The following is a 13,761-nucleotide window of genomic DNA, read 5'->3' on the forward strand; positions in this document are numbered from 1 at the left end:
CATTAAATGAAATAAGCCATACTCAAAACGACAAATATTGTGTGATTCCATTTATATGAGGTACCCAGAACAGGCAAATTCATAAACACAGAAAGTAGAATGGTGCTTGCCAAGGGCTGAGAGATAAGGGAATAGGGAGTTATTGTTTAATGGGTACAGAGTTTCTGTTTGGGAAGGGAAAATATTTCTGGAAATAGATAGTGGCAATGTTCTCACAACACTGTGAAGGTACTTAATGCCACTGAGTTGAACACTTGAAAATGGCTAAAATGTTAACTTTTATGTTACATACATTTTACTACAATAAAACCCCCCACAAACTTAAAAAGAAATTTTCTTTCAAGTTGTCTCCTGGAAACGGAAGGGAACTCCTTTTTTCCAATACACTAACAAAAACCTCTAATATAAAAGATTATTTTCCGACTTTCAACTTTTAGTAATTTCTAAAACTATAGAAACAGAATCTCAAATTTTTTGTTAGCCCATTGCTATCACAAATCCAGTCTTAAGATAAAAATATATCTCTACCACTACATTAATGTTAAAATATATCACATTCACTCTTTTACAGGACACACCTATAGGAAAATCCTTTGTACTTTCTCTAACTAAATATAAGGGATTACCAAAATATTAAAGAACTTAATGTGAACATTTTATGTTAATATTTGTTTTGTAAAATAGAAAAAAAACTTAATGTGAACATTTTATTTTAATAAGATTTAAATTTATATATTCATGTTTCTTATCTAGAATCCTGTTGGAAGATGCCTTTTTAAATCTACTTTCAATATTTGATCCCCATCCCACTCTGCAGATAGCATTTTATTCTCTACAAACACTCTAGCTAACTCTTTACTGCCTGATAACAACTACCATTTTAATAGCAGTAAGTTAGCAGAAAATAAAATGACTTGAACTTACCCAAATGAGTAGACAGGGCTAGGTTTCCTCATCATTACCCAGTAACTTATCAAACATGTCATTAAACTAAGTAAAAAGGAAAATAAATTTAGCTTTAGAACTAGAGCAAGAGAAGAACGCACAGAAAGAAATTAAGTTTTCAGAATTTGTAAGTTTGCTGAAAGTTATCAGTGTTTGCAGACTAAATGAGTATATTATTTTAATAAGCTATAATCTAACCACCATGAGCATCCTAAAACGTGAGCTTTAACACGTAGAGAAACTGAAAAAAGTCATGATGCAACAAGTCACTAAATACAACCTACACCCATACTATTTCTACTAAGTTCTCTACCTTAAATGGTTTCCATAACTTAGCATGCAAAAATGACACAGTAATAAAAAAGGTAATACATTTTATTTTAGCCACAAACAACAAATTTTAACTCTGATAAGCTTTAATCTTTGTTAAAAGTTAAACTAAATATTAATAACAACAACACTCTGGATGGGATAAAATTACGTTCATTTTCCAAGTACAGTGGAGATTTGCTCTAAAACAACTTACTACAATGTGAAATCCAGGGGGTAACTATATGTTTTAGATGACATCAAGAAAAGTTACGGACTGAGGAAAAGTCATCCTTATACTCCTATGGCATGGGTCTTGAAGACATCAAGTATTTTGCAACACTTACACAGCCATATGAAAGGTCCCACAAAGCAGGGAGCCAAAAGGGTGTTTCTCTAGCTCACAATTACTCACTTCTTAGTTATTAATTTCCATCTACACAGTTACAGAAGGAACTGGTATGTTCTTACTTAACCCTGCTCCCTGGCCACAGCTGACTCAACTATAGGTAGGCACCTGAGGCATATGATCTAATGCCTGGGTATTATTTTTTCTGTTCTCTATAAATGGGATATTTTCTTCCAGTATATCTCCTAATCGCTATTGTTTATATATATGTTCTATGTTGATAATTTTACTTATTTCACAGATTCCTTTAAGCAGAGAAAATATAAATTCAGAGCAACAAATTCCTTATTAGTTTCAAAACGTTAAAGACAGTTTTTAAAACTTACCTAAAAAGATCAAAAATGGTCAGGTAAGTATAAGCAGTTAAAGCTGCAAAACAACAAAACAACTGATTAAAATGTTGCAGAATCCACTGTTTGGCAATATAGCTAATTACCAAGATTGTTCATACCAGGAGTATCCATTACCAAAAAAAACCTGAGTCACTAATTAACCTTATACGTTGGCAATTATCTAGATTAATATATGTAGACAAATTTGGTAAATACAGAGATGTCTGACTAGCTCGGTTGGTAGAGCATGCGACTCTTGATCTCAGGGTTATGAGTTCAAGCCCAGCACTGAAGCCTACTAAATTTAAAAAAAAAAAAAAAAAGCTGGTAAGTACAAAAGCTTACCCTAGAACCTGATCCTGCCATCAGGACAAAGGAAGCAGCATATTAGGGTTTTTTTGCCTTCTTCTGTCATCTGAGCACTTTTTTTTTTGGTAGATTTTATTTATTTGACACAGAGAGAGAGAGAGCACAAGAAGGGGGAGTGGTAGGCAAAGGGAGAGGGTGAGGGAGAAGCAGACTCTCTCCACTGAGCAGGGAGCCCAATGTGGGGCTCAATCCCAGGACCCTGGGATCATGACCTGAGCCAAAGGCAGACGCTCAATTGACTAAACCACCCAGGCGCCCCTGTTATCTGAGTACTATTTTTAAAATATTCTTTAAATAGCAGGATGAAAATAATGGTACATAAAACAAGCAGTCAAGAAACGGGGCACCTGGGTGGCTCAGGTGGTTAGGTCCAGCTCTTGATTTCAGCTCAGGTCATGACCTCAGGGTCGAGGGACAGAGCCTTGCATCAGGGTCTGCACTGAGTGTGGAGCCTGCTTGGGATTCTCTCGCTCCCTCTCCTTCTGCCCCTCCCCCCGCTCACACTCTCTCTCCAAAAATACAAACAAATAAATAACATAAAAAATTTAAAAATTAAAAAAAAAGAGGTCAAGAAACAAGAAAAATATTATAGATTTCCCTTTTCAAGGAAAATCCAAGAAATATACATATTCTTTTAAAGGAAGTTTCTTTTTTTTTTTTTTAAGATATTTATTTATTTGACAGAGAGAGAGAGTACAAGTAGGCAGAGTGGCAGGCAGAGGGAGAGGGAGATGTGGGCTCCCCATCGAGCAGGACCCTGGGATCATGACCTGGGGTGAAGGCAGATGCTTAACCGAATGAGCCACCCAGGTGCCCCTGAAAATCCAGGAAACATAAATCTCAAAATCTTACTCAGACACTGCGTAAACTGAAGGGCTAATCTATCACGTTAAAAAGGAATCACAGTCTTTCAAACAGTTTAAAAGCTATTTTAAAAAAATAATGGCTCATTTAAAATAATGCCTAACAATGGAACCAAACTTTACAGTTTACAAGGTACTTTTCACAGAGATTCTCTCACTTAAATCTTTTTTTTTTTTTTTTAAGATTTTATTTATTTATTTGACAGAGAGACAGCCAGCGAGAGAGGGAACACAAGCAGGGGGAGTGGGAGAGGAAGAAGCAGGTTCCTAGCGGAAAAGCCTGATGTGGGGCTCGATCCCAGAACGCCAGGATCACGCCCTGAGCCCAAGGCAGATGCCTAACGACTGCGCCACCCAGGTGCCCCTCTCACTTAAAGCTTTTGAGTTATATTTCAGAATAATATATTCCATGTAAAGAAAGACATATCTTGGCCACCTGGGTGGCTCAGTTGGTTTAGCAACTGCCTTCAGCTCAGGTCATGATCCTGGGATTGAGTCCCACATCGGGCTCCCCCTGCTCTGTGGGGAAACTGCTTCTCCCTCTTCCTCTGCCTGCTGCTCCCCCTGCTTGGCTTTCTCTCTCTCTGTCAAATAAATAAAATCTTAAAAAGAAAAAAAAAACGGAAGACATATCTTTATTTAAAATCAGAAAAATAAATGTGAAACTAATGATGAACTCCGCAAAAATGAGAATGGTGACATACCTATACTGTTAGTGGAACTGCACCACATAAGCAGGAAGCCAGTACATGTTAAGTTTATTGCACCAAAGAGCAGTATCTTCCAGGACTGTGAAAAAGAAAATCATTCTTATTTGCATAGTGCTGATAAACTTCACTGGGTCTGTTCAAGTTGCTGCAATTCAAACTCTACAAAGGAATAAGCACAATTTCCTTCAAAAAGTCGGTGACACGTTTTCTGTATCTATGAAAATTACCATCAACCAAGTTATTACAGTAATCTAAAAAAATAGTTTAGAGGGGGAATTCTTCAAGAGAAAAAAATTCTGCCATATAAACTCTCAAGCAGTTGAGAAAAATAGGCATATACTTTAATATCATTGTGCCTCTATAAATATGTACATAGAGACAATGATAGCTGATGGGGCAAAACATAAAGCAACTGGTGAATCTGAGTAAAGGGCTTAAGGGAGTTCCTTACATTAATCTTGTTACTTCATGAGCTTGAAATTATATAAAGTTATTCTTCCCCTCCCACCCCAAAAGGGCTACACTTACTTATTTACCAAATAAGTCATATGAAACAGGACTGCAAAAGAGGGGACGACTACCATGGTTAGAAGTTCATAGACCTGAGATACGCCTTGAAAGTAGCTAGGATTTTGTCAGAGGAAGCAGAAAGAGCACTCTAAGAATAAAAGAAGAGATCAAGTGAAGTGTTTTTTAATTTTGTTCAACTCCACTACCTACAAAGAAGGGAGACCTATAATTGTGTGAAAGTAGAAGTGAAAAAAATTAGTGAAAAGGGAGTTATCTGAAGGTGTTAAAATTAAACAGATACAATTGAAAAGGTCAAGTGTGGGATAGGATGGCTTTAGAACACAGATGCAAAGTGTAGGTTTAGGATGAAGAACACCTTCTCTGAGAAAGGTGAGAAGGATAAGAAGGTGACTAAAGGGACAGAGAACTATGAGCTAGAAAGAAGTGACAGTGAAGCAGTACAGAGCTAACAGCCTATGCATCTCTAGAAAAGAAGAAATAAAGCCATTTTCTAAAATTAAGGGATGTGGTGGAATAGGACTGGAAACTTACATCCAGAGGAGAATTTGCAGAACATCAGTTCTAGTGGATATACTACTGAATCATCAGAGAAGAATAAGAATGACCACCATGAATTTAGGGTAGACAGCATTCTGCATTTTCCTCTACCCCCAGGAGCAAAACCAGAGAAGCAGACGAGGTAGGGATGTCACACACTGAAAGCTGTTATGATAGGTTAATGGGACAAGGGACTCTAATAGTGAGAACATTAATGAAATGACTGGACATGGGCTCTAGTCAGGACAGGGATTTAAGAACAGTCAGCAAAGGAGGATAAGGCATGTAATTTGAAAATGACATTCTATACAGCTCTACTGATGAATCAAGCTATTCATCAACAAATACTTGAGTACCTATTTTGTAAGAGACACTTTTCTAGGCACTGAAGATATAGCACTTAACAAAATATGGACCTTATATTCCAGCAGGGGTGACAGACAATTAGCAAATATACAAGGTCAGGTGATGGTAAGTACTATGAAGGAAAAACAAAGTATCGTAAGAACACCATGATGGGAGACATGGAAAGGGTGTTCTGCTAGACAAGGTGGTCAGAAAAGACCCTTTGGTAAGGTAACATGTGAACAGAAATCTTACAGAGGCAAAGGTACTAAGCATGCAGATATCTGAGAAAGAAAATGGGAACCACAGTGCAAATTCCTTGAGATAGAAGAGGACCTGGCTGAGGACGGATAGAGGTGAGAGGAAGTCTGGGGCTCCATCAAGTATTGTCTTGTATGCCAGCAAAAGAATTGGGATTTATTCCAAATGAGATAGAAAGCAGCTTAGCTTTCATTTTTATAAGATCATTCTGGCTTCTTTATGTAGAAAACACTGCATTGGGCAAGGATAGAAGTAGGGAGACCATTTAGAATGGTGACTTTGAAGTTGGTAAAGTGTTAGAAGAGTCAGATTCTGAGTATTACACTGAAGACAAGATTTACTTATAAAATGGATGAGGAACGAGAGGAAGAGAGGGAGAAAAAAATGACTCCAAGGTTTCTGGCCCATGCACTGGAAGAACAGAGTGGCCATTTAGTGAGGAAGGGACAGAAAATCAAACTTCAGGTTTGACCATATTAAATTTGATATGCCTAATAGATATCCAAGTGGATATGTTGAGAGGGCCAGGATATATAGGAATTTAGAAGGAGGGGAAAAGTTATGGATTAAGATATAAATATGAGGTCATCAGCATATGGTAGTCGAAGTGTCACCTAGATGTAATGAACATATACAACAGAGGATGGAGCTCTAAGTGCTGGGACACTCTAAAACTTAGAGATCAGCAAGATGAGGGGAAAGTGATGAACAATGCCCAAGTAGGAAAAAAACCAAGAGTGATGTTTCAGAGTCCAAATGAAAAAAGTGCTTTACGGAGGAAGTGACCAATTTTTGTCAAATGCTATTGATTGGGATGGGAAATGATGATGACCATTGATCTTGGCAACACAGAGTTTACCAGTTACTTTGTTAAAGCTGTTCCAGTGGATTGGTGGGGACTACAGCCAGACTGATATGTGTTTAATGGAGACAGGGAGAAGAGAAAGTGAACAGAGAGTGAAGACAATTAGCTTAAGTAGTTTTGCTATAAAAGGAAGCACAGAAATGAGGCAGTAGCTGAAAAGTGGAAGATGGGGCATGCGCTCATGATGCAGGAAGGAACAACTGTAGGAAGCTTGTCTTTGAGCAGCAACAAGGGGAAGCACACAGAGCTCATTCACAGAAACAGGAAGAGAGGCAGAGTGTTGGGAGATGACAGGATGTGATAGTATTTTCTGATTACTTCTTTTCCTTTAGTGAAACAGGAAGCAAGATTAACAGGTCAGAGTGAGGATGAATACATTTTGGAAGTTTGAGGATAGAAGTCAAAGACTATGGCATGAAACAGCCATCTAAAAAAATGGAAAACTGAATGAACTAAACAATAAAGCACGAGCAGCACTAATGGCACACTTGATCATGAATTTAAAGTGAGACCAGTCACCATGGTTTTGTTTTCTCTCAGGCTACATTCAGTTGCTTGGGTGCAGGTACGGAATAGCAGGAATGCAGACTTAATGATGTTAAGGATTTTCCAGGGAAATGTCAGAGGAAGAGTGACACATGGAAGGGAGGGCACAAAGGAGTTGAAGACATATGCAAGAAGTTAGTAATGATGGACCAAAAAAACTAAGTTGGAAAAGTAAATAAATGAGGATAAGAGAGGTGAAAAATAGTGAAAATATGGCAAAGTCAATGGATTGGAAATCCTAGTAAGATTGAAGAATTACTGAAATTGGGATAATACAAAGAGTGAACTGGAATAACGAGATGGTGACTATGAGTGAAATGCTTGAAACTGAGACAATCGAAGATATAGTTATTATAAATGATAATGTCTGTGGTATGATCATAGGAGCAGATAGTTGGAAGGGATGTAGGATAAGTTATTTGTGGCAAGGAAGTAAGGAACTGAGAAATAAGGATCTTCCTGATGATGTAAAAAATCACCAAGAACAAAAACAGGAGTAGTAGTAAAGAGAGACGAGGGAGGCGGTGTTCTTATATCAGTTTTGTTCCTACTACCTATTTTGTGGTATACTGTGCTTTAATAAAGCATATGGTTCAAGAATTTCCTGTTTACTTCTGTAATGTAGTTGCTTTACATCAACATTATAAAGTTCTATCTATCGGTTCTCAGGAGATCATCTTATATGGACTAGATAGATACACAAGTAGCAAATGAATTTCTTGGCTCTTCAACATCCAGGACACGATAGTATTTTCGAATACTAGAATTACTGAGTCTGACTATAATCCAAGGTTTTAGCAACAGGAAATACAGTGACAAGAAACAAAAAACAGAAGCCTCTAGTCTAGTATCATAACACATGGCCAATATCATTGGTGCACTTATTATGTTCCACTGAAGCTAGGTTTATTTAAAATTCATCACATATTTATTGGGTGCTTATCTTGTACTTTTTTATTAAAAAGTGAACAAAAAAGACACAGTCACTGTCCTCAGGGAGCTTATAGTATAATTCAGACAATAATGAGAACAATAAAAACAGAACAATAACTAGAAGGTCTATACTAGTGACCAAAATGGGTACCAATTATCTTTTTTTTTTTTTTTAATGTAAGCTCTATGCCCAACGTGGGTGGGGCTTGAATTCATGACCTCAAAGCATAACTTATTTTTCCTTCCTTACACTAAAAATGAGAAAACATGGCTTTAGGGGCACCTGAGTGGCTCAGTCGTTAAGCGTCCGCCTTAGGCTCAGATCATGATCCCTGCATTCTGGGATGGAGGCCCACATCGGGCTCCCTGCTCAGCGGGAAGCCTGCTTCTCCCTCTCCCACTCCCCCTGTTTGTGTTCCTTCTCTCGCTGCCTCTCTGTCAAATAAATAAATAAAATCTTAAAAAAAAAAACAAAACCCCAAAAACCATGGCTTTAAACTGCATCTATTAAATTTGTAAAAAAAACAACAAAAGGCAATCACAAAATAATTTTTCTTTAAAACTTGTTAGAATTAGAATAAAAACCTTAACCAAAGCCTAGCTTCCTCCCAAGCAAAACAACTGTGTATCAAAGTACTGTAATTCTACATTAAAATTTTGCTTAGCCAGGGGTGTCTGGCTCACTCAGTCAGTAGACCATGCAACTCTTGATGTTGGTATAGTGAGTTTGAGCCCCACGTTGGGCATAGAGATTACTTTAAAAAAAAATTTTTTTTTTTTTTGCTTATCCAACATAAAAAAATGAAAACAGTGTGGTGGGGTGGGCACCTATCTCGCTCAGTTGGTGGATCATACGATTCTTGATCTCGGGGTTCTGTGTTCAAGACCCACGTTGGGCGTAGAGTTTACTAAAAACAAAAAGTGTATGGTGGGCTCACGAGTAATTTCTGTATGCCTTAAAAATTACCATTTTCAATGTCATACTGTTGTCTCTGCAATGATTAAAATTAGAGTTAATAAAGATAACTTACCCTTCGGTCAGCTGCTACAAGTCTAAATTCCTGTAATAACTTGCCAAAAAAAGATCTTTGTGGTTTTCTAAAGAGATGAATTGTCCCCTTCAAAATAAACAAAAAATAAACAAATCAACATTGAAGCATCTAATCTTTTCCTATCCTGTGATGTGATATAATTGTAACAACTAACATTTACTGAACGTTCAATATGTGGCAAACAATTATTCTACACACTTAACAAGTATTTATCTATTTAATTCTCAGAATCATCTATGAGATGGAGATAATTTTTAATACATTTTCCAAGGGCACAACACTAACAAATGGCTGAGCAGAAATTCAAACCCAGGTATTTTATTTTTTTATTTTTTTTAAGATTTTATTTATTTATTTGTTTGAGAGAGAGTGAGCAGGAGGAGTGGCAGAGTGAGAGGGAGAAGCAGGCTCCCCGCTGAGCAGGGAGCCCCACAAGTGGCTCGATCCCAGAACCCTGGAATCATGACCCCGCTGAAGACAGTCACCCAACCAACTGGGCCACCCAGGCACCCCCAAACCCAGGCATTCTAGCTCCAGACTACACACTTTTATTTTTAAACGGATTTTAGGCCATTTTGAGCCAACAAATCAAACCATTTGCCAGATAGCTCTACTGGGAAATAAAGTATTACAATTTACTTAATCAAAGCTTTATATATGAAAAGTTTGTAAACTATTATTATAGTAAAATCTCTGAGGTTCTCTCTTAGGCATTCAAAGTATCCAACATTCTGCCAGTCTCTATAGTCCTTGCTGGTACACCGTATGGGACCAGCAAAGGGCATGACAGTGGGGTTACCAACAAGAAACGAAACATAAGTGGAGACCAGAGAGGAATTTGCCACTCAAGTATAGGAAACCTTAGCATAAAAGAGAGTTTAAGCACATATGGGAAATTAGCTTATGATTAAGGCAGTATCCAACATAAGCAGGAGAAAATATGTTACACAATAAATGGTTTTTGGAAAAGGTAACACTGGATCCTTATATTTCTTACTCTAATTTTTTACTATGTTGAAATTAAAATATAGAACTATAAAGTACTTGAAGAAATTTATAGATGAACAATTTTATAATCTTGGAGTTGAAGACTTCTCATAGTAGGACATAAAACCAAGAAGCTGTAAAGGGAAAAATTGATCAATTTTACTATCTTGGGAATAAAATACCCAAGAACAAACAAAAACAAAGACAACCCTAGAAAGGAAAGATAAACTGGGGAAAAAAGAATTTTAATTGTTCCTCCAAAAGCAAAGTATTCTTTCTAGGGGAAAAAAAATCTTTCACAATTTTCAGTGGGCCATATATAATAATTTGATTGCTAAGTGATATGCATTTAAATATTTATTTGGATTTTAATTTTAGCAAATGCTTTCCTAGATAGTAAGGCCACAATCACCATTAACAACCACACTACATTTCTACCTCACTACCATTGACCAATTTGACTTTAACACTTATATTCCACAGAAGGTGGTGGAACTGGGTGTTAACAGATCTAAAATGAGGAAAACTTTCAGATCCAACTCCAGCACAAGTATGATCTTCCTAGTTAGTAGGAACATCTCAGTAGGTATTAAAAAGGTGTATTTAATTTCTTCAAAGCTCAGATATGTCATTAGTTTTATTAGGTTGAGACTCAGAAGAGGTAGAAGATAAAGTTGAGCACTAGAAATCTGGCATTAAAAACCAGGATGTTGATCATTGTTGAGGCCAAGTGATGGCTACATGGGGGTTTATTATATTATATTCTACTTTCCTGTGTTTGAAAATTTCCATAATAAAAAATTTTAAGTAAAACATAGTTTAAAATATAAAAAGAAAGCATTAGGAAAAAAGCATTACTAATCTTGCTATCCAAATAAAACCAGTGTGTGTGTAACTCTACGGCTTTGCTAAGCTAATTGAAAAGGTACAATACGCTCTTTTCATCTGAGATGCTAATGAATGGTCATGTTAATGAATATACCCCATTCTTAATGAATTATGCGTGGGATATTTGGTCCCAAAGATAAATTCTGGATATCTTCTAACTTCAACTCAATTTAAATTATTTAAGGTACTTTAAGTTTCAGTTTGAGACAATCAATAAGGTTTCTAAAGGGAAAAGGGCTATTATCTGATGCCATTCTGATAGTGGTTAAAAAAAGTAAAAACCCACTAAAATCCACATGTTCATGTGACATATCATGTCACTCCTTCCAAAATTATATTGGCCCTCCATTACTATCACGATAAACTCCTAATTTTACAGCTTGAAATAACTTAGCCTGTTTCTTTCCAGTTTTACCTCTTGCTCCAGACAGGGAATCAACTCCAACTAAACTGGTGTAACCCTCGTCTCATGATCATACCACTCTAGAGTGAAAAGGCCAGACTTGTCTAACCACGCTCTGACAGCCCTGTAATACTTAGCAAATTATTTGACGTCTGTTTCTTCATCTGAATGAGAGGAATGAATAGTAGAGTAAGAGTAATGGAATAAGGCACAAAGTACTGTTTCATGGCTGACCTTCCACATGAAGCCTTCTTAGAGTATTCCAAACTACACTGTTCTTTATGCCACTTGCTTTGTAATTAACAGAGGATAGCCTTCACCTTGTCATCCTGCATAATTAATTTTTTAGTAACTTCACTAATGACAAGGGCTATATTTCCTTTACATTTTTTAAGATAGCATTGTGCTTTGCATATAACGCCTTAATAAACAAGAGTGACTGATAAATCCTTTCTTCCTCAAGACTTTTAAAATACACCTTAAATGCTACTATTTTTCTGTATTACTAATGTTTCAAGCATAAAAATTTAGTGTCATAGTTATTTATTTGGTGTTTTATAAAACAGGTATTTATTGAAAACCTCCTCTGGGCCAGGAACTGTTACAAGGCTCTGGGATACATAGGTCCTGCTCTCAAAGAGCTTACAGTCTAGGAAGTGAGAAAGACAAGTAAATACACAATTTTAACATAGTCTGATAACAGCTACAGATGTTATTGGTAAATAGCACCAAGATATCACAGGAGCACAAAGGAGGCACCTAAGAGAATCTTGAGACACGGTAGAAAGGCTCATGAAAGAGACTAAAGGATATGTAAGGGTTACACTTACAAGGATAAGGGGTAGGAGGTGATTGATTCCAGCAGATAGAACAGCAAATACAAATTAGGTGCAAAGCCCTAATCCTTAGAGCATCATCTGCATGCTGTTCACTGTGACTGGAATATGAATGTATGTATGTGAAAAAAGAGGCTATAAAGAAGCTTGACCAACAACAACAACAACAAAAAAGCAGCAGCTTGACAACAGATAGCTTTGTATGCAATGCCAAACAGGACTTTATCTTGACAATTATTGGGGGGCGGGGATTTTAAGCAAGGGAGCAAGGGAGTGGCATGGTCCAATTTTAGAGATTTATTTATTTATTTATTTATTTATTTATTTAAGGATTTTATTTATTTGACAGAGAGAGAGACAGCCAGCGAGAGAGACAACACAAGCAGGGGGAGTGGGAGAGGAAGAAGCAGGCTCCCAGCGGATGAGCCTGATGTGGGGCTCAATCCCAGGACCCTGGGATCACGACCGGAGGCGAAGGCAGACACTAAAAGACTGAGCCACCCAGGCTCCCCCCAATTTTAGAGATTTGATTCTGGCTACACAGTGATGAATATTTTGAAGAAAGTAGCTCAAAGGCTATGTGGTCAGCCCCCCAAAAGTAAACTTTTACCCACTTTCTGTGTGCAAAACAGGGGTTACAGAAAATTTACAAAAGAAAAATAAAGTATAAATAAGACGTTTTCCTGACCATACCCACTCAAGGAAAAAACTTTCTACAATGACAATGGCTTATGTACTGAAACGTGGTCCTTTTCTTATATGTAGGCTATCAATAAGAGATCCATTAATTTCTCTGATAAAATGGTACCTCTTTTGACGCTGAAATTACAATCAACTTATCTTTTGATAAAATTCAGAGAGCTTTACATTTGATTTCTAAAAGCACAAAAAGACTAATTTCTCTAAGGAAAAAAAAATATGTTAAACATCGCATCCCTAGAACTGTAAGGTATACTGGGCTCTACAAAAGCAGGAAAAAACGTGCAATAAAGATGCTCTACCAACACCTGGACTTTCTCCAGTCACTGGAAAGTTGCTGCTGTGTCAGGTTATCTGTCACTCCATAAAGCCAAGTTGCAGAGTGGGGCGTTCACCTCAATATCCTGCTCATAAACCTCTTTATTAACGCCAACGGTATTGTCACTGGTGTAAGCATCACTAATTACGGTCGCTGTTGCTGTGGACTTGTTTTCAGAGCTTTCGCTGGTGTAGACGCTGACGCCGACAAAGACAAAGACTTTTATTTCTCTATCAAATAAATCTCGGCAGGGGCAAGTCAAAAGCTCGCTAAGAACCGAAAGCTCGGCCTCGAGCAGGGCCGGGACCCGGAGCGTCTTACCACCGGGGTGAGGGAGCGTGAGGGGATCACAGCTCTGGGGGGGAATGCTTTGCACATCAGCCGCCTCTCCTGCGGGGTGGGGGGAGCCGCGCACGACTCCGAGGACCCCTTCTCTGGGCAGCTGAGGCATGTCAAGGCCGCTTTGGGATGAAAGAAGATAAGAGGAATCATCTACGACAGAAACCCTCATACCCCCGGCCAACTCACCATGATAAGGAGCAGCACAGCTCCCGCCGGAAAGACGCTCTGGGAGCTGCCTTTTCCCTCAGCGGAAGGGGTGGGGCAACAGAGGCCGATTGGC

The 13,761-nt window shown here is 37.8% G+C and overlaps 1 protein-coding gene across 2 annotated transcripts in view; it reads right to left on the reverse strand.

Moving 5' to 3' along the window:
* Window positions 1–13,760, reverse strand: part of SLC30A6 (solute carrier family 30 member 6) — a 37,280-nt gene extending 23,520 nt beyond the window's left edge. Inside the window, exons 1-5 of one of the 2 annotated variants that reach the window (XM_026478566.4) lie at window positions 13,668–13,760; window positions 8,987–9,073; window positions 3,932–4,016; window positions 1,990–2,032; window positions 925–990 (exon numbers count right to left, since the gene is read on the reverse strand). In XM_026478566.4, the coding sequence (XP_026334351.1) occupies window positions 925–990; window positions 1,990–2,032; window positions 3,932–4,016; window positions 8,987–9,073; window positions 13,668–13,670 (284 nt within the window). In that variant the 5' untranslated portion in view covers window positions 13,671–13,760. Of the gene's footprint in view, window positions 1–924; window positions 991–1,989; window positions 2,033–3,931; window positions 4,017–8,986; window positions 9,074–13,667 lie in introns of those variants that run through there. The other variant, XM_057308997.1, reaches the window with a different exon arrangement.
* Between the last annotated feature and the right edge of the window lies 1 nt (window position 13,761).

Source organism: Ursus arctos, unplaced genomic scaffold, assembly GCF_023065955.2.
Source record: "Ursus arctos isolate Adak ecotype North America unplaced genomic scaffold, UrsArc2.0 scaffold_8, whole genome shotgun sequence".
NCBI classification, from domain to species: domain Eukaryota; kingdom Metazoa; phylum Chordata; class Mammalia; order Carnivora; family Ursidae; genus Ursus; species Ursus arctos.